At 35.6% G+C, this 26,535-nt stretch overlaps 1 protein-coding gene and 1 long non-coding RNA gene across 6 annotated transcripts in view; one reads left to right on the top strand and one right to left on the bottom strand.

The window, feature by feature from the left end:
- Positions 1-10: 10 nt before the first annotated feature.
- Positions 11-21,453, bottom strand: stap2b (signal transducing adaptor family member 2b). 3 transcript variants are annotated; one of them, XM_087263073.1, is made up of 15 exons: positions 21,235-21,453; positions 17,057-17,142; positions 14,348-14,419; positions 14,055-14,174; positions 13,884-13,940; positions 12,557-12,711; positions 10,171-10,308; positions 9,821-9,893; positions 6,751-6,853; positions 3,974-4,069; positions 3,767-3,817; positions 3,587-3,652; positions 1,693-1,746; positions 629-736; positions 11-545 (listed from the first exon to the last, which is right to left on the bottom strand). In XM_087263073.1, exons 1-15 carry the CDS (start codon positions 21,284-21,286, stop codon positions 499-501), a joined length of 1,278 nt encoding a protein of 425 aa, XP_087119199.1. In that variant the 5' UTR covers positions 21,287-21,453; the 3' UTR covers positions 11-498.
- The window catches only part of LOC141375611 (uncharacterized), a 9,084-nt gene continuing 3,068 nt past the window's right edge, over positions 20,520-26,535 (top strand). Inside the window, exons 1-4 of one of the 3 annotated variants that reach the window (XR_015497770.1) lie at positions 20,520-20,619; positions 24,044-24,173; positions 24,940-25,092; positions 25,341-25,455. This is a non-coding gene — a long non-coding RNA (uncharacterized LOC141375611). Of the gene's footprint in view, positions 20,620-24,043; positions 24,174-24,939; positions 25,093-25,340; positions 25,672-26,535 lie in introns of all 3 variants that reach the window. The other 2 variants (XR_015497772.1, XR_015497771.1) reach the window with 2 other exon arrangements.

Raw genomic sequence — 26,535 nt, forward strand, 5'->3', positions numbered from 1 at the left:
CAGATTAAAATGTTTTTCCATGATGATTGTATTGTTCTCAAACTAAACAATATAAAAAACAAATAACATACAAAGTTGAACAGGAACAGACAAAACAATATTCATTTGATCAGATCTGGAGAAAGAAGACCTGCAACTTCCCCACAAACTTGAGTCACAATCATTCAGAGTCATCGCATCAAGCCTGAAAACAGGAGACGTAGACCAGCTATCTGACACGGGAAAATATTTACATCTGACTAACCTCTGAAATGGCCATAAATCAATAATATGTCAATGAGATAAACTACACAAACAGCAGAAGTGATTTACAGACACACACACACACACACACACTGATCTATTGCTACAAGGATCGATAAAGAAGACTTGATTCGAGGGCTCGTTTCTCAGCAATAAAAGCCTTATAAATGTGTCGTAGATTTAAGACTTAGCTTAATACTTAATAGGAATTACTCCTCGTTCCACAGTGAAACCATCATTATCGTCATCACATAATCACTCCTGGATGGGTCGTCTGCTATTAATAACCTTGGCCAGCTCATCTGTCAAGAATGAAACCACAGCGGGTTACGGATGTGTCAGAAGCAGAAAATATTGTGGAATAGAAGCATGAACGTGCTCTTACCCATGACGATTTGCTGCTTGGGAGCATTTTTAGGCATGTCTGATAGACTGTTGCTTCTGAGGGGTTTTTTACCATAGCCAGGAGGAACCAGAGCTTTTCGTTCACAGTCTATACGTCAAAGGAGAAAACATTATGATTATTTAGCAATCCAGCAATCTGTCTAGTGTAACATTGGAGAAGGGTTTGAGATTTTGCAACTAACTGTGAAGCCTGTTCCACAAAAGAGTTGAGGGTTGCAGAGTAAGTTTTGGGTTTATAAAAGCAGCCCGGTTAAGATCAGGTTAAGTAGTTTTACAATACTTGATATAAACGTGCTCTGTTAACATGGGGTTTCCTCCAGAGTTTGTGATGTACGCCATACAGCTGAAAGTTTGACTAACAGCCAATTAAAAACCCAGCCGAGGCTTGAACCAGCAACCTTCTTGCTAGCCAATCGTGCTACCCACTGCACCACCGCATTGCTGAAAACATTACGTTTATATTTATATTATTATGTTTAATATAACATTTCCAAAAGAAAATGCTTTATTAATGTTGATTCGCAGGCAGCTCAAAAGCTTTATAGATTAAAAGCTAATTTATATGTACATATTTAAATGTTAATTGAACATTTGACACTAATTAATATTCACTGACAATTCAAAACTATTTAAATGTATAAAATAAAGTATAAATAATTCATGTATTTTAAATCAATTATTAGCAACAAAAGATCAATTTGACTAAACAATGCTTTTAGTGTGAAAGTCTTTCATTAATTACATCAGATATGTGTATCACTTGATTCATAGCTGAGTTTGGGTTTGCCATCTTTAACAAAAAATAAAACCTGTTCTAGAGCAGGGTAGCTGTGAAGCCTACTGTATATTAGCCTAGATCACAAACCTGTTTTGTGCAACAGACCTCAGATGTAGACCTGCTCTTACAAAAACTATGCAGCAGATGTTCACTGAAACCCCCCCCCCCCCCCCCCCCCCCACACACACATAATCTCAGATGGTAATATATGGCTATTTTAGACAAAATACTCAACTGTTCAGTATGTTCAGAAAAGTTGAACTCACCTGAACTGGTGTTTGTTTCTTGAGGCATTGAATACTGGTACGGCAAATGCCGTGCTATTAAAACAACAACAACAACAAACAATAATTAGAATAATCCAGTACTTTAATGGATAGTTCAGCCAAAAATGAAATGTCCTCACTTTTTCCTCACCCTCAAGTGGTTATAAAACTTTATGAGTTTCCTTTTTCTGTTGAACACAAAAGAAGATATTTTGAAGAATGTTGGAACCTGTAACCACTGACTTCTATGGCATGAAAAACAAATACTACAGAAGTCAATGGTTACAGGTTTAAAAAAAGATATTTGAAAACATTTTCTTTTGTGTTTAACAGGGGAAAGTCAAACAGGCTTTTAGAATGTGCAGTGTGAGTAAATAGACATTTCATATTTTATTATTACTAGTAAACAAGAAGTAACAATGAAAAGAGGAATAATTAAATGAACTGAATCTAAATACAAGGTGTTCAAAAATGTTAGAAATGAACTATACCAGCAGGAGAAAAGGTAAACATTTGCATTTACTACTATTTGAACAATATGTTGGAAGCTTGTAGCTAGGCCCGTCCCAAAAGCAATTTTTGTTGTGCGATATATTTAGTCAGAAAAATTGTTGCGATAAGTGATATTGTTGTCATTTTTGAGACCATCCTATGCCACAGATTATATAAAAGCATAATAATTCAAATAGCCGAACACTTTAAAAAATACTTATCATTCTTAAGCTTATTTAGATTCTATAATTCGACATTAAAAAGGTAAATGCCCAATTTTATTCACTATTAGATGTCCTATTAGATAAATGTCCAATTATATGGTTTACAAATTTTATTCTTTCTTTTTTATTCTTTAGAATACATTTTATGAATATATTTAGATAAAACTTTATGTATAATTGTATTTATTGTAAATTGTTTCTTAAAACTCTACTTTTTGTATTAACATTATTTGTTAGGCACCTAGGGTCTGAGAGTAACGTAATTCCGATTCTCTATATGTCCTGTACATGTGGTTGAATTGACAATAAAGCTGACTTTGACATTATTAACCTTTGACACCAGTGAGGTAGAATGTAAATGTCATTATAAAATGGCTTTAAGGCTATTTGTGAATCTGTAAATATATATTGCAACATCAAAAATGATTGAGGCCATCTCCAAGTATTGCACGATTACTCAATATATTGATTGTGACAGGCCTACCCATAGCTAGGCCCATACTGAATCTGCGCGCGCAGAAATCCGTAGATTTCCACAGATTTTTAGCCCATCATTGAGTCTATGTATTTACTTGTGTAAAAGTGTGTAAATTTATATTGATTCAGTTTTTTAATTAATTTCACTTATATTATTGTGATACAAATAATAGTACTATTAATGTATTTGTATTATTTATTTACAATACAGTTTGTACAGTAATCTTTTCTGTCTTTTAGTAGAGATATTATATGATAAACTTGCTTTGTTTAGCAAACACTGGATCTGATTGGATTTGCATTGCAAACATTAAACAAACGTTGAAAGGTAATATTTTTTATTTCATGTATTAAGGTTTTAGGTATGATCCTCCTAAAATAATTCTGCATAAATCCACCGATTTTTTACAAAATTTTCAGCAGAAATAGCAAAAAAATGTCTGCAGATTCTGCGTGGCCCTACCCATAGCCATTGGTTTGCATAGTATCTTTTTTTCTATACTATTTAGATCAATAGTTGAGACCCAGCATTCTTCAAAATATCTTCTTTTGTGTTTACCAGAATAAAATAGACACAAATGTTTGAAACAGCCAGAGAATGAGTAAATAATGAGAACATATTCATTTTTGGGTGAACTTTCACTTTAGGGGAAAATCATGCGAGAACATATAGGGCATTATTGATCTACTTTTTGTGTCACCTGGAACACGTGGTTGAACTGGAGGTGCAGGAGATGCAGCTTCATCCTGCTCATAGTCTCCTCCACCTGCAAATCAAATAACACACAACAAAACAGCAACATTAAATACAAGTCCTCAAAGTGAAGCAGTTGCAGCGCTAAAAGAAGCTGAAGACAGAGAGTTGCCGGATGATGACTTACGTGGGATATTGCGGTATTCATTTTCTGAACTGGACCTTTGAGCCTTTGTGACTAAACATGCAAATGAAAAAAAAAAAGAGTTATTCATACTAACTTTTATAGGTCGAGCTGTCAGTTTAAGTTAGACACTTATTAAAGCTAATCCACTGTTTGAAACGGTAGATACGTTGATTAACAGTGTGTGTGCCTATGAGGATGATGTGTTACCAGGTTTGGGTGGGGGCACTGGAGGTGTAGATGAAGCGTCTGGTTTGGCACAGTGTGTGCTCAGCTCACCGTTTTCTTCATTTTTCTCAACATATACTGAGAGAGAAGACAATAACAATCAGGTTTACTGCTGTTAAAAGATTTAGAATTAAATACAAAATTAAAAAGTCTCCCGTTTATTCTTTTTCTGACCAGAAATACTGACTACATTTTTATAACGATTAACAGAAGACAAGCACAAATGTCTGTCAGTGTAGCATTAGCAAACATACTGTACTAATAAAGAGTCTGTTTAGAACGAGGATTATTTGGATCACATTTCAGTTTGCAAATATTAATTAAACGTCATTTTAAATCTTTAGAGTTTGCCACAATTCTTTAAACGACTACACTGTAAAAAATATTTGCTATTTGAGAGTTTACAAGTGTTTTCTGTTTATTTACAGTTGTGAATTGCATTATGGCATGTTAATCTCTGCTCTGTTGAATTTTGAAGTTGAAAACTCAAATCTACAGTTTAACAAAGTGGCTTTTATTGACATTTCATTCATTTTCTTTTTGGCTTAGTCCCTTTATTAATCTGGAACCACCACAGCGGAATTAACCACCAAACTATCCAGCATGTTTTAAGCAGCGGATGCCCTTCCAGTTGCAACCCATCACAGAGAAACATCCATACACTCACTCCCTCACTCACGCACACACACACACAATTTAGCTACATTACATCAACACAGGGAGTCATTGACATTTTAGTAGTTTAAGAATTATGTCATGTAGGAGAAATAATATATTAAGAAATATTTCCCAGTACTGGGTTGCAGCTGGGCATCCGCTGTGTAAAACATTTGCTGGATAAGTTGGCAGCTCATTCCGCTGTGGCGACCCCTGATGAATAAAGGGACTAAGTTGAAGGAAAATAAATGAATGAATGAATATTGAGAAATGAGTCTGTTACATTACAGCAAATGTGCTGGCAGTTTATTACAAGGTTTTAATATAGGACAGGTAATAAAATATATAAGGTAATATAGAACAGCAACCCAGACAATATTTATTTTACACTATTAAAAATGTTAATAAGTCACTGTTTTTTTACTTTTCAAGGTTAAAATTTTATGTAAGAAAGATCAAGGTCTCATAATGCAATTCAAAAGCATAAATAAACTGGGGAAAATAAAAACATGAATCACAACATATGGAAAACTGCTAATTTATGAATATCTTTTTACAGAGTAGGTTTTACCAATTTGTCATGATAAATAAAATACTTAGGGGAACACTTTAAGTCTCTGTTTCCACATGTTCCATGTACTCACTATAGTAATAACAAATTATCCATAATTACATGCAACTAACCCTACCCATACAGTAAATACACAAGTTAATAAATAATACTTAAATGTATAGTTAGACTCTAACAAGGAAACCATAAAAAAAATTATCCAGTTTTTTTAATAAGCAAGTCAAAATAGGTTAGCTGTTTTATTTTTAGATGAGTATCCTATGCCTATTAAAACACTACCAGTCAAAAGTTTGGCATCAGTTTTTTTTCAATTTATTTTTATAGAAAATGATTCTGTTTATCAATGTTGTTCTGTTTATAAAATTGTTCAATTGTAAATATTTATTACAATTTTAAACAACTGCTTTCTTGTTGTATGTGGTTTAAAATGAAATTATTAATCCAGTCATTTTTGCTTTTATTATTTGTACCAATAATAATAATAATAATTAATATTAGAGTGATTTCTGAAAGATCAGGTGACTCTAAAGACTGGAGTAATGAAGCTGAAAATTCATCATTAAAATCACTGGAATAAATGATTCAATAAAATGATAAACTAATTTTTAAAAGTTGTTTTATAGTGCAATACCATTTCACCGTTTTACTATTCGTAATGGATTTTGATTGAATAAATGCAGTCTTGATGAGGAGGAGAAGCTTATTTTAAAACATCTGAAAGTTCTACTTTCCCCAAACTTTTGACCAGCAATGTATGTTCATTAATTCATTCATTTTCTTTTCAGCTCAGTCCCTTTATTAATCCAGGGTCGCCACAGCAGAATGAACCGCCAACTTATCCAGCATGTTTTTTATGCAGAAGATGCCCTTCCAGCTCCAACCCATCACTGGCAAACATCTATACATCTCATGCATACACATACGCTATGGACAATTTAGCTTACCCAATTCTAGTGTGTTAACATTTTCATTTGAAGCATTAAAGTAGAAACTTCACTTGAATTTAAAAAGCTTTGTATGCAAATACAATCTCTTTTGCAAGTGTACTGCAGAACCAAACCTATGTGTGTGTTTAAATTGTAAATCATTTGACTTTAAAACCAATTCCTAAAAAGCAGGTATTCATTAAGTCTTAAAAACTGAGAACTAAAACTACCAGCTTCGACCAGAATGGAATGACAAGTATTAGTTCACGCAACCAAACAAACTACTTTTCAGTTTTGTTATGTTAAGAAACTGTGTTCACAGTGAAATAGCTGCTTCAGCTATCAAACAAGTTTCTGCTTGCCATTTCAGCTTAAATGTCAGTCAAAAAAAACAAAACAGTCAAGCTTTTTTATTCCGTCAGCCAGATGGAATGTCTAAGGAGTGATTTACTGTATGAAGGTTTGTTTCATAACTTTCATGTCATTAGGTCATTCATTATAGTAAACATTTTCCAGATGATTAATTCATACCAACAAGTATGCCAGTGTGGCTGACAAACAGGATTTTCCTTATTTGCTTTACAGTAAATACAAAACAGTCGTACCTAGAACTTGATCATAGTGTTTCTCCATATGGAAAGGCACCAAAACCCCACCGGTCTTCTCCACCATACTGTTAACCACATCGTGCAGGGTGGCACAGTTGATCTGTGTGTTTGAGAACAGTGTGTGATCAGTACACAATGCCATAGTAAAGGAATCAATGGCTGGGATCAGCTAGCAGTGGTATATGTTTCATCAGTGGTGAAGACTGCACAATAAATACACACCAAGGCAAAGCATGGAGTACAGTTAAAGGCAATATTATAAGCCCTTAGGTGAAATTGTAAGTGAACGTGATTTTTAATACAGCAAAGACATGTTTCACAGCATTTCCTAACATTTTTTTCTAAAAGTCTTATTTCTTCTAGTTAAGCTGCAGTAAATGCAGTTTTATTTTTCAGTTTTAACACTTATTTTAAGGGTTCAATATTATTGCCCCCCTTAAGACGTTTTTAAATTAGCTGCAGAACAAACACTTTTCTCCAATGATTAACCTAGTTAAGCTTTTAAAGCACTTTAAAGGGAAACTATTTGACCAATTTTTTAACATTTAAGATGAGCTCAAAAAACCCATCAGTTTATTTATTATACCTTTCAGAACATTAGAATTTTCTGCTTTGAACTAGAGATCTGCGCGGGACTAAATTTTGAATCCCGCTCCCGCCCGCACACGCCAGGTTTTAGCCCGAACCTGACCGCTCCCGCTTATATTAAGAATTTATTGTCCTGCTGCCCGACCCGCCCCGTTTTCTGCCCGCCGTGCCCGATCCCGCAGAACAAAACCGAAAATCCCCCAGCTATACAGTCCAGACAGCCAAGCTGTCTGTATAAACACACACACACACACACACACACACAGCACCCAAGCACACACACACAGACAAATCTCTCTCTCTCTCATACGCGCGCGTGCGCACGCGCACTAACACACACACAAGCACCAAGCAGACACACAGGCGTTTGCTGTTATATCAACTCAAAGGCTTGTAATACCATGTATCAAGTACCAATGTAATACCAAAAGGTTTTATATAAAGGTGTATAAATACTGAGTCGCGCCAGCTCTGGGCCGCAGCGCACATTACTCTCGGGCCGATTCCGGCAGGGATGCGGCAGCGTCGGCTCGCTTACGGACGCCGCATCTGGCCCAATTGATTCGGGCCGGAATCGGGCAGTGAGTCCACAAGCATCCAGAGTCCGGCAGCCGGAGCCAGAGTGGTAAGTCTCTGGCAGGCGAGAATCTAGCCGGAACTGGCCCGAGTGTATTTTGCTATCTGGGAAAGCTCTCTCTCTCTCATTCGTGCGCGCGCGCGCACACTAACATACACACACACACATGCACCAAGCACACACACAGGCAAAGCTTACTCTCTCTCTCTCTCTCTCTCTCTCTCTCATTCGCATAGCAATATCCGCGATATTGCTAGACAGCCCGCTCCCGTCCCAAATTAAACCCGTTACCGACCGCTCCCGCGATTTATTCGGAAATTTATTCCCGCGCCGCAAAAATCTGGTCAAGTCCTGCGGCGCCCGCGGGACAGCTGCGGGAATGAAGACCTCTACTTTGAACAATATGTAGCTGTTTTAGTGGCCTGTGCCTTTAATGCTAGTTCTCCCTGCCGATTGTTCCCTTGTGCCTGTCAGAGTGTGCCTCATCCTCCGCCTCAACTGTGTCCAGTAAACAGCACAGTGACAGACATGAAAGAAATAGATCTCAAGTAACGTTTGTAAGAAACACTACAGTAAGAAGTTTCCCAATGATTATTTGATGTATTTGGTGTGGAGTCTTTCTGCAATGAGTCACACACAATGTCGATACAAAGTTCATGCACGCACGTGCGCACACAAACACACACGCACGCACACTCTTGCACTGTTTTTGCATGCAAATGTGACAGGATACACGTTCATATCCACTGCTGTATGGATATCCGTTATGTTAATGTACAAAATAACAAGATTTAACATCCACAAACAGTGATTAAAGTGCCTTCTTTTATATTTGTACTAGCATGCGGCTGTGGAGATGTGGTGAAAGACGGTAAAATGGCTGTAATTCATTACAAGCATGCACTGTTTTATTAACATTTTAAATTCATTCTTGATTACATTTAATGATAATTGATGATCACAAAGAGCTGAACAGATCTTTTAAACCTGGTTGCTTTGCACACGTCCTATGTTGTTGATATGATTATAGGCGTTACTATGGATACATGTTAATACATGGCTGTCAATCAAATAAGTGGGCGAGGAAACCATAGTCCTACAACACGTTGAGGCGGGCCTCAAAATGGGAGGAATTTGGATCCTATTTTATGTCAGGAGATTAAAAAAAAAGACTTATTGTGTTTATATCACTGAATTATGACTGTAGACACACTATACCTAGACACAGTTCTGTCCAAACAGCTTACAAAAGATGATTTTCATCATAGGTGCCCTTTAAAGCTGAATACTAGTATGTGAACCACTTAAATATTATGTATATTCTGCCTGTCATCATGGCAAAGAAAAAAATAGTTATTAAGTCAAATGGCACTTGGGAAATATTAGAAATATAAATGACAATTTCACAAGAGGGCTAATACTTTTGCCTTCAACTGGTGTATGCACAAATAAAAGTCATATGACATTACATGCACTTTTTCCACCCCTAAAAATCTTAAACTGAAAACCAGGAATACTTCTGGGATGTGGTTTAAGATAAATGTGGAGATAGGGCTCTCAAAACATCTTACTCACCTACAATAAAACTGTGGAGTCTCTTTCAAGAAATGTTTAATGTATAACGCATGAGCTGTACAGAGCCACTGCGTCGGATTCCCAACACTCAGCCATAAAACTCATTTCTTATCAGAACTTCCTCTTTGCTTTCAGAGCAATCACATGTGTACAAAGTGCTTTCGAAAGAGCTTTGTGCTCACACTAAAACTACAAGCCTAAAATTAACTGAATCTTTAGAAGTTCAGAGTGTCACTTTACTGGGGATATTGTTTAAAAAAATCTATTATTTATCTGCGGTTTTGATTTTAAAGCGTTCAGAAAATGACGAAAGAATGCATTACTCACAGGTGAGTCGAGATTGATGACGAATCCTCCTTCAGGCCTCCGAAAAACTCGATAATGCTTAAATATTGATTTGCTGAAAGCAACAAAAAGATTCTTCAGGATATATACGTTCTTAACCAGCACAACTATATTAAGCAGAAATTCCCAGAAGATGTGATTGTGTAACATGTCATATTGTGCAGATCAAGGTCTAAGGTTCAAAACTATTGAATTACAGGGAGCAATTCAGAAGATAAATAGCAATAAATTAAGTTCTTCAGTGCATCAGATAATGCATTTGGAAGCTGGCTGTCCAGCGTATGTATTCAACATGATTCTGTATTGAGTAGAGATGAAAGAGTGTGTTTTACCCATTAACTTCTTGCCGAGTGGTGAGAGAGAACGACGAAAGAGAAAGATCTTGAGCCGGCCGCAGCAGAAGGTTTCCATCATTAGGATTCCTTTCCAACAAAATTTCAGCTTCCACACGAGACACTTTATGAAAACACCTGTTAAATATGCATCATTATTATTGTATTATTACATAACAGGCATGGCTTATTTAGATGTACATGAAAAACAAAAAAACAAAAGTGGTGTTTGGATTTACATGAAATGTATTAAACCATTTTAATCTCATTTACATTGTTTTTTTAAATCTGATCATGAGAGTAAATGCAGGTGTAAACAGGGTCTGAAATGAGTTCATATTGAAAATGTCTTTTTTGGATTGCTTGTGTAGTGTAAACACTCTCAAATGCACTCTCAGTCTATTGATCTGACCTTTATGTTGTATGTTGTTAGAAACACCAAAATAAGGGTTTGTACTTTGGTGCATTTTACAAAAAAAAAAAAAATGCAGACTGCAATCAAAATCATAGTTGCTATTCACATCCCTTTCATTCACATGCTTTACCACTCACAAAACATGCAACATGGGATTGTTCATTCAGTGGATGGTCACGCTAAACAAAAGCAATGTAAACTCTCAGCTGACCACTTGTGATCAGGCCACTAAAAACTCACGTTAAAGAGATAGAAATTAAATTTCTGTCATCATTTATTGAACTTTCACTTGTTCCAGAACTGAATTTCCTTCTATTGTTGAACACAAAGTATGCTGGAAAGCAGCAGCCATTGACTTCAATTGAATATTTTGTTCTTACTATGGATGTCATTGGATGCTGGTTTCCAGCTTCTTCGGAATTTGTTTAGTAGGGCTGCAAGATTTTGGAAAAATCGGATATTGTGAATAGTTTCACAAGATGGTTTAAATAGCACTGTTTGGCAGCTTTCTGAGGAGTTTAACAGTGTTCAGGTACAGAAACTGCATAATCACAATGCAACAAATGATTTTCTTTCAATTCAATTCAATTCATTCATTCATTAATTTTCCTTCTGCTTAGTCCCTTTATTCATCAGGGGTTGTCTCAGCGCAATGAACCGACAGCTTATCCAGCACAAGTACTGGGCACATAGTACTGGGAAACATTCATACAATCTCACATTCGCACTCATACACTACAGACAATTTAGTTTATTAAATTCACCAATGGCCCATGTCTTTGGACTGTGGGGGAAACTTCACACAGAAATGCCAACTGACCCAGCTGGGACTCAAACCAGTGACCTTCTTTCTGTGAGGCGACCACTGAGCCACCGTGTCGCCCCAATTCAATTAAATTCAAGTTTATTCATTACCATTTCTTTATTAGTTCCAAATCTTACTTTGCTTTGTCAATTTCTAGTCCAAATATCAAAAAAAAACTTTGATCAACTAAAAATATTGTTTTGTTTTCAACTTCAGAAGAAATAAGTCAAAATTAAGTTGTTTTAGTGTCAAAATTTAAAATTAAATTATCTGCCAGTGGGGTATCTAAATAATCTTGTTTTCGCTTTGTTAAAATCTAGATATTTGGACTAGAAACAAGACAAAAATTCTAAACATGAAAATTTTGATTAAATACAACAATTAAATACAATTTTGTAGCTCCTGGTCAACTACAAACCAGACTCAACATTGCATATCTTGCGATGTGACTATTGTGGATGTGCACATTGCAATACCGATGCTGAAACAATCTTTTGTGCAGCCCTATTGTTTAGTGTTCAACAGAAGAAAGAAACTCAAGCTTAGAATAACTAAACGATTAGAAAATGTTTAATTATTCAGTCATTTTCTTCTCGGCTTAGTCCCTTTAATAATCTTGGGGCGCCACAGTGGGATGAACCGCCAACTTATCCAGAAAACATTTTACGCAGCGGATGCCCTTCCGGCTGCAACCCATCGCTGGGAAACATACATACACACTCATTCACACTCGTACACTACAGACAATTTTAGCCTACCCAATTCACCTGTACTGCATGTCTTTGGACTGTGGGGGAAACCAGAGCACCTGGAGGAAACCCACGCAAACGCGGGGAGAACATAAAAAACTCCACACAGAAATGCCAACTAACCCAGCCAAGGCTCGAACCAGCGACCTTCTTGCTGTGAGGCGACAGCACTACCTACTGCCCCACCGCATCACCCGGAAATCTTCATATTTTGGGTAAATTATCCTTTTAATAACAGCTTAAAAGAAAGAGCCATCATTAAGCTGTATTCTAAATTTTAGTTACACACATTTTCACACATACACACTTTCTTAAAAACATGCATCTTTGAGCTCATGTTGTGTAAAGCATTTTAACACCAAAAAAAGTCAAGTCAGCTTCAACATTACGCTATTAAATCAAGTCGTTTTAACTTACATAGGCATGTCCGGTAATACGCAAACATAGGGGTCAAAGTTCTGCTCTGGCGGTGAAGCTGAAGGAAGCCGTTGTCGTGTTTTCTCTTTTTCGATGACTTCCTTCATTGCGTGAATCTGTCCAGGCAGCAGGTTCAGAGACACTGGCACAGAGAGCTGAGAGACACAAACAGTGAGAATTATCTAACATGCTTACGAAGATTAAATCAAGTGAAAAACATTCTCATTGGGTAATCAATAACTTGGAGATCCATAATAAAGAGATGATGAATAAGACACGTATAAAAAATGACCACTCAAACTGTTATCTTTATTTAATAATAAAACAAGGTTATTATTCAGCAATGTGGGTTTAACTGCAAATAAACTTGAAGAACATTCAACATATACATATATATATAGATTTCAGATATCATTGTACAATGGGTAACAAAACAACAACCTAATAACTGAACAAACAATTTCATAAATTATGTTGTTATGTGTTAAAAATTATTAAATAACTGAAAATGAATTAATATTTTGTAAGATTCTGTGGGTTCCTTCTATAAACTCTGATCCTAGTTCTTATTTTCTATTTAATTCAAGCAAAGTCCCTTTAAGGCAAGTCATTTCATTTGGCGGCCATCTTTGAAATGCAAATACTTTGAAAAGTTTGGGAACCCCTGCCCTAGAGTATCGTTAGTCTAGAGTGTTCTTGCCTGCGTTTGGGACATTGGTCTTGCTGAAATGTCCACCCTTGTTTCATCTTCATCCAATTTGCAATTCTATTTTCATTACAGCTAACTTAATTTCTGAACTTTTTAAGCCTCATTCACACTATGAGCTACTCGCAGTGGCAAAGCGACAGGCAACCGTTCATTTCAAAGAAGAATAAGTGACTTCTGCCGACCTCTGTCTACGTGAGCCACATTGACCTTTGGCGACCCGGTGGGTGTGTTGAGCGATGCTAAAAACTTGAGAATCCTTCAACTTTATGCAAATGAAGAGCAACTTCCTTGAGCGACAGCCAATAGGAGTACCAGTAGAGCTCACATGATCCTCTCACTGCTGACTTAGAGGCCTGTTGTGTTCTCCATGCTGTAGACATACACATACCTGCGTTTGCAGCAAGTCGCCAGCATAAAGCGACAGGCGGCTACAAAGTCACTGCTAGTGTAAATTAGGCATAAGTTTTGCGTTATTTGTTTGTTACCAGTATCTGGTGAAGGTTTCAAGTCAACAGTGCCTTTAGATATGAATTTATAGTGAAAAACAGTGATATCTGATTTTACCCTCTGTATATCAGATATTGATCAGGACAGGATATTTTTAAAAGCACAACCAACCTTAGCAATTGAGAGCATGTAGCCTTTCCACAGCTCTCTGGCTTCAAGACTGGGAGCCTGAAAAAAGTGCATGACATTGGGTGAGTGTTACCAATTTAAAAATAACTCAATATTAATCAACTGCAAGAAGTTTGATTTATACAAAAGGATAAAAAATGACAAAAGCCATACAATCATCCTGACGTCTTCTTTTTTCATGTGCAGGGTGAAACCAGCAGCATCCAGGTTTCGCTCACGAGAGCCATCATCCGACACTGAGTTGAGATCTGACAGCTCCAGCTTCTCAATATACTGTATTCATAAGCAAACAGTTGATGTATAAATAATCTTGTCTTGTCAAACATACATAAGCAAACAGATTTTAACCATGCAATTTAACATATTATTAAGAAATACACATAAACTGAAAACGTTATGGCTTACAATGTCTTAAATAGAAGATGCAGCTTGTAAAATACACTTACCACACTGTCTTTGCTGCTATTGAAGAAAAAAAGTGAATCTCCACACAAACTGGTCCAGAGTTTACGACCCATCTGTACAAAGAGAAATTGCATTTTGCATTTAAATGTGATCTGGATATGTGGTTTCTCAACAGCATACGTTTTCTGTTTGTTTATAAAACATACACGAGTAACGACCAAACCAGTTTGACAGAAAGAAAGGAATGACGAAAACAAAGGAATTTTTCCCTCTTCATTAAGAACACTTTGAAACAAGACATAACCCAGAGGCTTGATTTTATTTCATGTTCATTTTCCAATCAAGTTCCAATTAAATTAGATTGTGAAAGGCTTAAGATGTTTTGGTTTCTGGTTTCGGCATCAAATTAAATTTACAAAGTGATCTTATAGACATACTGAAGATAGAAAGCATATTAAATGCCAGATATAAATGTTTCATCTTAAATGTTATGTGAAGAACAAACGTCAAAATATGGACACTGTTTAATGTAGCATATTTATTAAAAAAACATTCTTAACAAATTAAAATAAGTAATCATGGTGTATTTTAATTTTAATTAATATTTTAAAGCTTATAAATCTGTTTTTGATGGATGGATTAACAGTTGTAATAATTTGCATAAAGGTTACAGTCAGGTTCATAATCAAAGTGCATACTCTACAGTATCACAATACAAAATATTTATTCTTTGCTTGAATCATGAACTAAAAAAAATACAAATTTACCACAAATAGCCTAGCTCATGAGTGCTGTGAACAGAACATAACCCTCTAAAACAGAAAACCCTCTTACCATTTTACTAAATGCAAATGTTTTAACTGTATTGTTAAATCTGCATGCAAGTACGTAAGCAAACCAGTTTTGTTGACATTTCCACATCTGTAAGCAGACAATTTACATGTTGCGACAGACGATTGTGCAACACTCTTTTATTGGCCACTTCTGTTTCTTAAGGATCAATGGTCACATTTTTACATTGAGACTATCTACCATCTAGATACATTTAAATGTAAAGCAATTGAGTATGCAAGGGTACAATATATATTGTTCTGCAAAACGGTATTAAAAAGGCTCATTATGGGTATAATATGTTCAAAGTCAAATTATTGTATTCTTGCATGTAAATTGATGTCTAAAATAAGATCTTTCTAGGTGTAAAAAAGTATTAATAGTTTTACAATAAGCACATACATTTTTAAAAACATATAGGTTAAATAAGTTAAAAATTGAATATACTATGTTGAAGATTAACTTGAAAGGAATTCAAATATTGTACCAATTAGAGAGTGATGATTTTTCTACAGAAATACCGAGATAAGTCCTGAGTAAATACATGTGTGACTGTAAAAGAATGATTATAATAAGTTAGTCCAAACTGCTAAACCCCAACTTAAGTATAGTATAGCATGTAGCAAAACCAGATGATTATTTTTATTTACATAAACAGGATATCAACTTGAAATGTAGTTTATATAAGGGCTAAGCAATATGGCAAATATGCAATCTCGATAATTATTTTTCATATTGATCGATAACGATTTATATTTTGATTGTTGTTAATGCTTCAAGATTTAAAAGAGTATCCCAACAATGACTGAAGCCACAAAAATTAAGGAGACAATTAACTGCATAACATATTTTCGGTAAATCAATTTTGGGTGGCCAAAAGTTTGGTACATCTCTAATATCAATGCACTTTTAGATTCCCATTGTTGCACATTTATGCACTGTGATTGTCTCTTAAATCAGTATAGAGTAAAACATTTAGAGCTTATTGTTATTGACATCAATTTTATCGCGATTCGATATAATATTGTTTATCGGCCTAGCCCTAGTTTATATTGCTAAATATATATGATTACATAGGTTACACAAATACATTTACCAACATGAACATAATATTACAGTAGTCATCTTTGTTAATGTTATGAAAATATAGTCGCTCATTGTTAGTTCTTGCTTTCAGTGCATTAGCTATAGATTTAAATAATGCATTAGTAAATGATGAATTCAACATTAATATGATTAATACATGCTGTATGTTGTTCATTTGTAGTTCATGTTAGTAAATTCATTATCATTAACTAATAGAACCTTTTTCTACTGCTACTGTTTTGGGAAAAAAGGGAAAAAAAATCCCCTATACATGTAAACTGTGGCTTGGAGAGATTATCTCCATGTTACATTTAGAGTGAATTAGATACTATTTAAAAAGACAACACGAATAATTTGACAAAACTTGTAATCCTTATATTGGTTCCCTTGAAAAAAAAAAAACTTGTAAAATGATGCAAAATTTCTGTAATGTTTTAATATGCTTTATCATCATACTCTGCTGTTCAAACAGGTGTTTGTAAACAACTTATCTTGTTTTGTGGGCGTTTTACTTTTTTCATTTACATTATGATTTTCATATTGTTTTTGCTTTTTCTTTGCTTTGCCTATGTTATACGTAGACAAAGTGTGTAAAACAGAGAATATATTTCTTTCTGAATCTCTCTTCAATAAAACTGACAAAAAAAAGCATCTTCATCGACCCTAAACAAGCTGAGCTGATTTAAGGGTTTTAGTGTGCACCTTTTAAAACATTTAAATCCTTTAAAAGTCAAACATTAAACATTTTCCCCTAAACAATTATGAAAAATATTGTCTTGAGAAGTAAAGGTGTAAAAAGGCGCGCACTACTGTACATAAACACGCTGACTCACCTTGTCTTTGATGGATTTCTTCTCTAGAAAGCCTTCGTGATAGCATGGTGGCAGCTGAGCTCTTCCTCGTCTATTGCGATTTGCTGCTGCCATAAGTGAAGATAATACAAACTTATAAAACTGTTCAGGTAGGCTCTCTGAAAGAAGACGCTTAAATGTCCACCAGCGCCTTTAATGCGTTGACCATAACCAAGTTAACGTGAAAAAAGAAGTTAGCAAACGCCGTGCACGAAGTATCACAACCGCCGCCAGCTGTCTATTTGAAAAGGTCTACGTGCCGACATCCTAATCTAGGAGCTCTTTACCTGTCCACAGGTGAGTCAGGTGCGAGCGAGGGTTGCCGGAAGACACGAAACCCCGCCTTTTGTGAAGCACGTCAAACTGGATGCAGACTATCAAATCTCAGCCCGTGGGCACGCATGTGAAACCGCACGGGGGGAAAACCCGCATCAAAATAGCAAAGCTTCCCAGAACTCTTTCGGCAATCCGACTCTGTGACGACAAAACGCTTTTGATTTTGTCAATAGGGTTTCATCTTAAAAAGGGGGACTCTTGAAACCTGCAATCATCCGAGTTTTCCCTAAATTTAAATCCCTCTCATGAAGTACAGCAAATAAAAACATTTATAGGCGATTCAAAGTTTACTGAAAACATATTAAAGTCACATACCATGGAACAGTATAAAATAGTAATGTTTTAATAAATGTTGAATATTATATTTTTGTTCAATTATAATTTTGTTCATTAAAATTGTGTGCAAACATCATATTTGCATTCATATTACTATCATTAAATACACTAAAAATTAAGTAGGCCTAAATATGTTTGTATAAGTTTCATAAAATCTTACACAGCCTATTCCTCTATATATTTATAATTCAAAATTATTAACAAGATATTAAATACTGTAGCATGTTTGAAAAAGTTTAATACAGTTCCTGTGTTCTATTTTGGGGTGTATCTGTATTTGCAATGTTGGGTTGTAAGGGGCTAGATTTTGGGGAAAAAGGGAGGGAGGGGTTTTCCGATGGGATGAGACAGTTATATTGTTCTGTGAGTGGAGTGTGGGTTCAGGAGTGAACACAAGGATTAATCTGTCTTAACGTGCAAAAGTTGATTAAAAAGACAAGTTGAACTGTTAAATGCTTCCTGGATTCTTCAGTTCGTTACAATACATTGTAAATGTTTATGCAGGGGAGGCTTCTAACTCAGGTTAGGAGCTGTGTTACTAGTTGTATAGGCTGTTCTTTGTTTTTTTTTTATACTTTATTTTTATTTCTTTTAAGGAGAGAAGAAAAAAATAAATAAATAAAACAAGGGGGGAAAAAATACAAAAAGTAGGTTAAAAAAATAATAAAATTAAGTAAATAATACAATAAAACACCAGAACTTAAATGAACGGTTGACAGGTCACATATTTCCTTACAGGTCACATGAACAAATACATATATAAATCAGATTACACTCTGTAAAGGCATAAGTACAATCTATTTCTCCCAATATTGCAGGTATTTGTCCATTTGTAGTTTTAAATAAAAAGTCATCCTCTCCATATTTTGAACATTAGATATGATATCCAACCATTCAGATTTTGAAGGGGGTTCCAGTTGTAGCCACTTTCGAGTCACAGTTTTCTTACTGGTTGCTAGGAGTATTTTTAATAAGTACTTGTCTTTTACCGTTAGGTTGCTGTTCTTTGTTTTATTTCTATTTATTTTATTTTTTGCTACCAAATCTTTTTTATTTATTTAATCTTTTTTAACAGATTTGCTGAACTTCTAAATCCCCAAATAGCTACTCGACTATAGGCTATGTTAGTCATTTAGCTAGGCTACATACAACTATTTTATTAATAAAAAAAAAAACATTTTTTACTACATGTAAAATATCTATTTGACATGGTGGCTCAGTGGTTAGCACTGTCACCTCACAGCAAGAAGGTTGCTGGTTCGAGTCCTGGCTAGGACAGTTGGCATTTCTGTGTGGAGATTGCATGTTCTCCCCGTGTTGGCGTTGGTTACCTTCGAGTGTTCAGGTTTTCCCCACAGTCTAAAGACATTGAGTATAGGTGATTTAAATAAAAGAAATTGTCTAAGTGTATAAGTGCATGTGTGTGAATGAGTGTTTATGGGTGTTTCCCAATACTGGGTTGTGGCTGGAAAGCCACCCGCTGTGTAAAATGCTGGAATAGTTGACGATTCATTCCACTGTGGCAATGTCTGAAATAGAGATGGAATAAGCTGAAGGAAAATTAATAAATGAATTAATGAATAATATCTACTTCAAAACTGAATTTACTCCTGTGATTCAAAGATTAATTTTTAACATTACTTGATGGTGTCAAATGATTCTTCATAAATAATTGAATCAGTTGTTTGCATTTTAATGACTTGGATTGCCAGAGTTTGTATTTTTAGGTCCTGAAATTTAACATAGCTGTTTATTGGAAACTTAAAATATCTCACACACATTTTCATTCTTAAATTTAATATCTTCATATTCACTGAATTCCAGTAGAGGCCTATTCACTTCCAAAATATTCAGTCCCGTTTGAAAAATATGACATATAATATTCAAAAGGCAATTTTCAGTTAATTTTATTTCAGTTCAAAAATTGGCTTCCATAAATTCAGTGGTTTGCGTCCTGCTCAGAGTGGGCATTAGGCTGATGGGGCTACATGCAAGTAAACTACATTTAGGCTACATATCCAGTGTAAACACTACTCTGTAAAAAATAAAGGGTTCCTTGAGGTTCTATATTGAACCCCTGGGGTTTTATACATGGCCACAGCCATATCACCCTGCAGCCCAAGACCAGTTGCTCGCTAAAGCTAGGCAGGAGCCACAGAACTGAGCCCGGTGAGTACCTGGATGGGAGACCACATGGGAAAACTAGGTTGCTGTTGGAGATGGTGTTACTGAGGCCAGCAGGGGCCTTAACCATCATGGTCTCCCAATCATCCCTACCCATCGAGTTGGCTCTATCATTGTCTCTCCAATCCACAAAAGCCGGTGTGTGGTGAGCTTACTGGCGACATTGTCCTGTGGCTGCAGTCAAATTACCCAAGTGGATGCTGCACACTAGTGGTGGTGTGGAGAGTGGAGAGACCCCCCTAATGATTGTGAAGTGCTTTGGGTGTATGGTCATAGACAATAAACATAGGCTAAATGCACATTACATACTTACTAAGATTACACAATGACTGTACACCTGCACAGCATCATCATCTCAAACATTTTGATCCAAAACTAACAAAATTACTGCTAGGGTCAAAACACCTAATCAATGTATGATTATAGGACGTTTGTACATTGACATTAAGCGGACTTCCCAATACATAATATTCAATTTTTTTGGCAAAATGTTTTGTGAAATAAATAAACTAAGCAGTTTTCTTTAGACTGCTCAGTATCCTACTATGTTGTTATGATTTTAATCAATAAAACAAATCATCACAAAACTGCCTCCTGGTGGCGAACATGTGTTTTTCATCCTTGCATTGATTAGAGCAAAGGAGTAGAGTGACGGTTAATTTTTCAACGGAGCTCCTTCATAAATTCAGGTACGTTATTACATTGTTGAAAGCATGTTATTAAAATGTTTTGTTTCAGGTAAAGGTGAAAGCTCTTAAATAGTGATAATAGTCTAACATATATGCCAATAATACATAGACTAAAAATACATTGTCTTTTTGTAGAAAACACTTCTTTTTAGGGTAAGAGGTTTTTGAGTTATTGTCGTTTGAGTTATTGTCGTCTATCACTGAATGTGTCAGGAATATCGAAAACAAAACCAACTTAACAGCGCTGATAAAGCATAGGGAATAACTGATCAGTACGACTGGCCTCGTCAGCCATAGTTTTAGAAACTTTTTTTAAGTTGATTTTAATCGGGGTTGTATACGAAATATTTTACAATCAGCTTTATTTGCAAGTCAATTTTAATAAAATTGTCAATAGCAATAAGACAGCTATGTTTCATGAAGACAAGCTTCGAGACAGGAGCGTGAATGCGCGTGCTCGCTGTTTTAGTGATAAATTCATGATTAGGAACCAATTTCCGCATTTTTGCTGTTTTTGGCTCGAACACTAATAAAACGGCCACTTCGCAGTAACGTTAATCGTAAAGTCCATGATTAACTTGTTCGTTAATTTTATCAAGTTTAAGCTTAACTTACCTCTGCAGAGTAACGACGAGTTGCGGTCGGCCATGTTTGTGGACAAACGCATGAGCGCTCAATGTAAATACAAATTACAACAGAATAAACCTCCGTTTTATAGTAATATCTTTTGTAAACATCTCATAAACACAATAAAATGGGCTAACGTGTATATATTATGTGTACGAGCAGCTGATAATATTGAACCTTAGTATGGGCAAAGAGCATAAATGATTCATATATATATATATATATATATATATATATATATATATATATATATATATATATATATATATATATATATATATATATATATAAATCCTACTTTGGATTTTACTTGCATAAAATGTGTCATATTTTGTGAAATACTACAAAACAATTTAGTGGTCTTTTTTCTCTTAGTGCATAATTATATTTGCTATATTTTTAAACGCATGTTGCATATATGACATATTTTACATGTAAAATCCACACATGAACATGGATGTCATATATGTTTTCTAATTTGCACATACATTTTGCCATATATCAGATTTCTAAGTGGGATCGCTGTTCAGATCATCAAATATGACCCAAACAAATAATTGCTACTTACGTGTGACTTTTGTTTCATGTGTAGAGGTCTCAAAATATTGCACTAAATGGACATCTAAACAAACTAAAGTTACTAACTCTACTGTTCGATAGAAATGCAGCCATCCTTGCTTCTCACCTCAACATGCATTTGTAAACCACAGGTTACATAAAATAATTATTACAGTTCAACAAAATATCACAAAACAAATAATAAATTATGATTTAATTAAAAAACAAAACTATTATGCTACACGTCTGTTTAAAGCTGTCAAAAGCACATCTTACCATCACTCGGGCTGGGAGATTTGGCCTAAAATCAAAACCCCAATTAATAAAAAATTTTTCCTTAATTACGATTAATGAACGATTAATTTATTAATTAATTTTTTTGCTCTCACAGTTCACTGATAAGTTTTGTACAGTAAATATGCACACACATTACAAGTGAGAGATTTTGAATGTTGAACAACTGAAATTCAAACACACATTGCCTAAAACGGTCACTTTTTTCTTTTAAAAAAGTGACAATAAATAACTTTTGGAAACAAAATTAATTGTTTTCAAAGTTTTTCATATTAAAAGTAAAAATAAGCAGGATCTCTTCTAAATAAAATAACTTTTGCATATCCTGTGAATAATATTTTAAAGAGTGCAGTTCTTGCATCTTCTGTAAACAAATATCCATTAATTCATTTTTTTTCCGGCTTAGTTCCTCTATTAATCGGGGCTCGCCACACCGAAATGAACCGGCAACTTATCCAGCATATATTTTACGCAGCGTATGCCCTTTCAGCCGCAACACATGACTGCAGCGTGAGGAAACCCATGCCAACACAGGGAGAACATGCAAACTCCACACAAAAATGCCAACTGAACCAGCCGAGGCTCAAACTTGCGGCCTTCTTGCTGAGGCGACATCAATAACCAAATAAATAATAATTTTATTGTAATAGAAAATATGCCATCTCAAGCCATCTCTTGTGCAGCTTCCAATCATCGTCAATGTAATACAAACGTGCGATATGTAGTTACATTTTTTGAGAAGTGCGAGGGATATTTGACCGCACGAAGGCTGTGCCAGACCACCTCTCACGAGGAAACGCAAGTATTTTACGTTTTGACAGTTTAGTTGCTAATTCGTATGAATTCGTACGAGTTCAGTTGTACAAAAATGTACGATTTTAAAAAGGAGGCATGGCACCCAACCCCACCCCTAACCCGAACCGTCATTGGGTGATAAGCAAATCGTACTAAATTGTACAAATTAGATTGTACAAATTCATACGAATTAGCTACTAAATCAAAAAGTTACGAACTGTCATGAGATTGTGTTGGCCAGACCATACCCGTGTGTTCAAAGCAGAAGTATAAATCAACCTTAACAGAGAGGGGTGACGTGACTCCAGACGCGTTAGGGAAAGTAATTGTAAAAATTGACCAATAAAATTTTTTATCGATTATAGGTTCAGAATGTCAATTTTGATTACTTTTTGATTAATCGCCCAGTTCTAACCATCACCATTGTTCATGCTTTTGGATACAGCTGATTGGCCATGCATTTAACCAGAAAGGGTACCTTTAACCAATAAAAAATAACTTTTGCCACGCCCCTTACCTTTTGCCACACCTATTTCTCCAGACTGCAGTTACCCTGTTCTCTATAATATGCATTCAACAACAGTCTCAAATGGTGAAGTGTAACTCAAGATGCAGAGGCAGCAGAACTGGAGTGGATTAAATAAATGAACCAGTTTACGTAACTAACGTTAATAACAGTATCAATGAGCTGCTGCAAGAAAACAGTTCCAGATATTTTTTTCTTATTTGAAGTTATTTAAAGTGTGAGAACTTACAGTTTATTGCTGATGAGTGTTTATACTGTATGTTACAGTAAATCAATAGATATCAAGTTCTCTTGTCCTAAATACCCAGAATGTTTTGTTCTGTTACGATACATTCCCCTTCTCTATTGCCGTCTACTGTTGAGACTGGTCTGCATTAAAACGGGAAAATATTAAAGTGAAACATGAGGTGTTAATTATGATTATAACAATTTGTGGTAAATACGCTTAAAATCAGCATCTTAATGTGTTTCTTCAAACAGCCTGGAAACTGAATTATACTATTAACCTTGTGCTCTGTATTTATCGTTGCTTTTAAGTCCAAACAAACTGTACTGTGGCAAGTATATATTTATATATATATTATATATTTATAAAAGACTTCAACATTGTATTCATGATTACAGAAAAGAAGCGTGCGACCCATTAGATGCCCAAACTTGGCCTGCAGGATACAACCTGACTGTCCAGCGGCTGTGCAGTGAACCTCTCCCGTCTTTAAGGACAACTCTCACATCGATGCACCAAGCACACCTGGTACTGTTTTGTAATTGGTAACTTGCTACTTAAACAATATCATTTATTTTGATTTATTATTAAGAATATTCTGTTATTTATCACTGTTATTTTAGTACTGTGGGAATATTGAGGTCATTGCTTATTTAAAAAATCTTGGACAGAAAAAAAAATCTATTTTAAAAGAAATTGAGAAAATGTCTCAAATTTAAAAATGAAAGGATCACTGAACTCAATCAATCAATCATCCGCAAAATAAGTGGATGTTTGGGATTCAAAGGAAGTGAGCTAGACAAAGTGTCTGAGGGACACAAGGCAAGTTTGGTTCAATAAATGGTATCTATTGTCAAAAGTATATTAAATTTGTCTTAACATGGATTGTGTGTTGCGCTTATAATTTCAAAGTGCAAAATGTCAAAGAGTACCATTGAATACAATGGCATATAGTGATTCTGCTTGTTCAGAGGAGGTAAGACTGATGCTTGACACTTGAAACTTAAGGGGATAGTGTTGCGTCTTTGCTTATATTAGCTAAAGACTCTGAATAATATCGGACACAAGACAGTCTGTTAGTGAAATTCACTTCTCTTTACTACTCCTCTTCCGTACATCATAAAATCATTCATTTTCAAAACAAAACAAATCAAACTGGTTTGAAACAAGTGGAGGACAGTAAAACAATAGCAGAATGGTAATTTTTTAAAGAACTATCCCTTTACATATTTTATTTTAAGGCTTGTATTCATATTTGTCTCGTTTTTTGTCATATTGTCTTTTTGAACCGCAGATTGGTATGGACCTGGAATGCTACACCAGTTACTGTTAAGCCAAGAATCGAATGAAGCAGAATCTTTTCCAGAGTACAGACTATGGAGGGATCTGCAGCTGAACTAACTGGAACTGGGGAACCACACTAATAAATGTATAGATTGAACTTAATGTAAGTGCCTTTAGGTAAAAACATCTGATAAGCGTCTGACTTATATTTTCTACATAGTGTTTTCATTCATTCATTTTCTTTTCGGCTTAGTCCCTTTATTAATCAGGGGTTGCCAACTTATCCAGCATATGTTTTACGCAACGAATGCTCTTTTAGCTGCAATCCATCACTGGGAAACACCCACACACTCTCATTCACTACAGAAAATTTAGCTTACCCAGTTCACCTATATCGCATGTCTTTTGTAGGGGAAACAGAAGCACCCAGGGGAAACCCATGCCAACATGGGAGAACTTGCAAACTCCACACAGAAGTGCCAACTGACCCAGCCGAGGCTCGAACCAGCGACCTTCTTGCTATGAGGTGACAGCGCTACCCACTGTGCCATCATTTTAGTCTTATTCTAATTCATGCATATGCTAAATTAAGGTCATTCATAAATGTAAAATGTATAAATTTCACAACAAATGATTTGCAGATTGAATATAAAATATAATCTAGATATCAACACTCTATTTCTATTTTGGCGTCATCTAATCGTGTACTCACACTAGGCATGGTTGTCTTGAACTGGGCCCAGTAGAGATGCGCGGTTGGCGGTTATAGCCGCGGACTCCGCGGATAAACCGCGGATCGGGCGGATGACGTTACGAAAAAATAATATTTTAATTAAATTCGGGCGGGTGGCGGGCGGTTGTACTGTTTTTATATTCATAGCTGGCGCACCAACGAAAAAGCCTAGGACTGACTTCACAGAATGGGAGGAGGAATCGGATACACTAATTCTGGATGAAGTACAGAAGTATTCCTCTACAAACTTCCGTATAGACGGATCAGCAGAGGAAAATCTACTTTCCTTTTGGGAGAATTAAGGCCAGGCATTCCCACGACTACAGCACCTTTCCAAGAGAATTCTATGCATTTCAGCAACAAGTGCTGCGAGCGAGCGCTCCTTCAGTGCAGCAGGGCGCAATATAGCGGCTATGCAGGCGCTCCCGTCTGAATCCTGACACTGTAGATGCTATTTTATTCCTGCATTGTGCCAAGAAAAAATCAAACTAGACCTAAGGTCAGGCATATTAAACCATTTAGCCTATGTTATTTAGGCTACACATATGTTCAATATAAACTTTTGAGTTCGGTCAGCTGATAATTTTACGTTAAGTAAAAAAATAAAGTGAAATAGGCATTTAGTAGTAGGCTAAATAGCAGCATGTTGAAATGATGTGTCAATGCGTTTTCTATTAGGCTACAAAAAAAAAAGTTGTATAGTACAGTGCGTTTAATTTAGGCTATTTATTTATTTTTGTCCCTGTGCGCCGATTGGAGACGGAGTTCACTGCTGATATTCTGAGAGCTCGGATGCTTCTCATTTCTTATTTGTGCATCCTCGTTTCCTTTCCTTGATTTCTTTCCTCGTGTTTCCACCCCACCGGGATAACG

This window comes from Danio rerio, chromosome 8 (assembly GCF_052040795.2).
Source record: "Danio rerio strain M-AB ecotype USA chromosome 8, GRCz13ab, whole genome shotgun sequence".
NCBI lineage: Eukaryota > Metazoa > Chordata > Actinopteri > Cypriniformes > Danionidae > Danio > Danio rerio.

What these genes read in the sequence shown, in the direction of transcription:
- stap2b (XM_087263072.1), bottom strand. Translation starts at nt 21,286, where the DNA reads ATGCGTTTGTCCACAAACATGGCCGACCGCAACTCGTCGTTACTCTGC. An exon ending in TCATCAATCTCGACTCACCT is followed by an intron (nt 6,854 to 9,820) that starts GTGAGTAATGCA and finishes TCAAACACACAG; the next exon opens with ATCAACTGTGCCACCCTGCA. An exon ending in ACACTATGATCAAGTTCTAG is followed by an intron (nt 4,070 to 6,750) that starts GTACGACTGTTT and finishes CTTCTCTCTCAG; the next exon opens with TATATGTTGAGAAAAATGAA.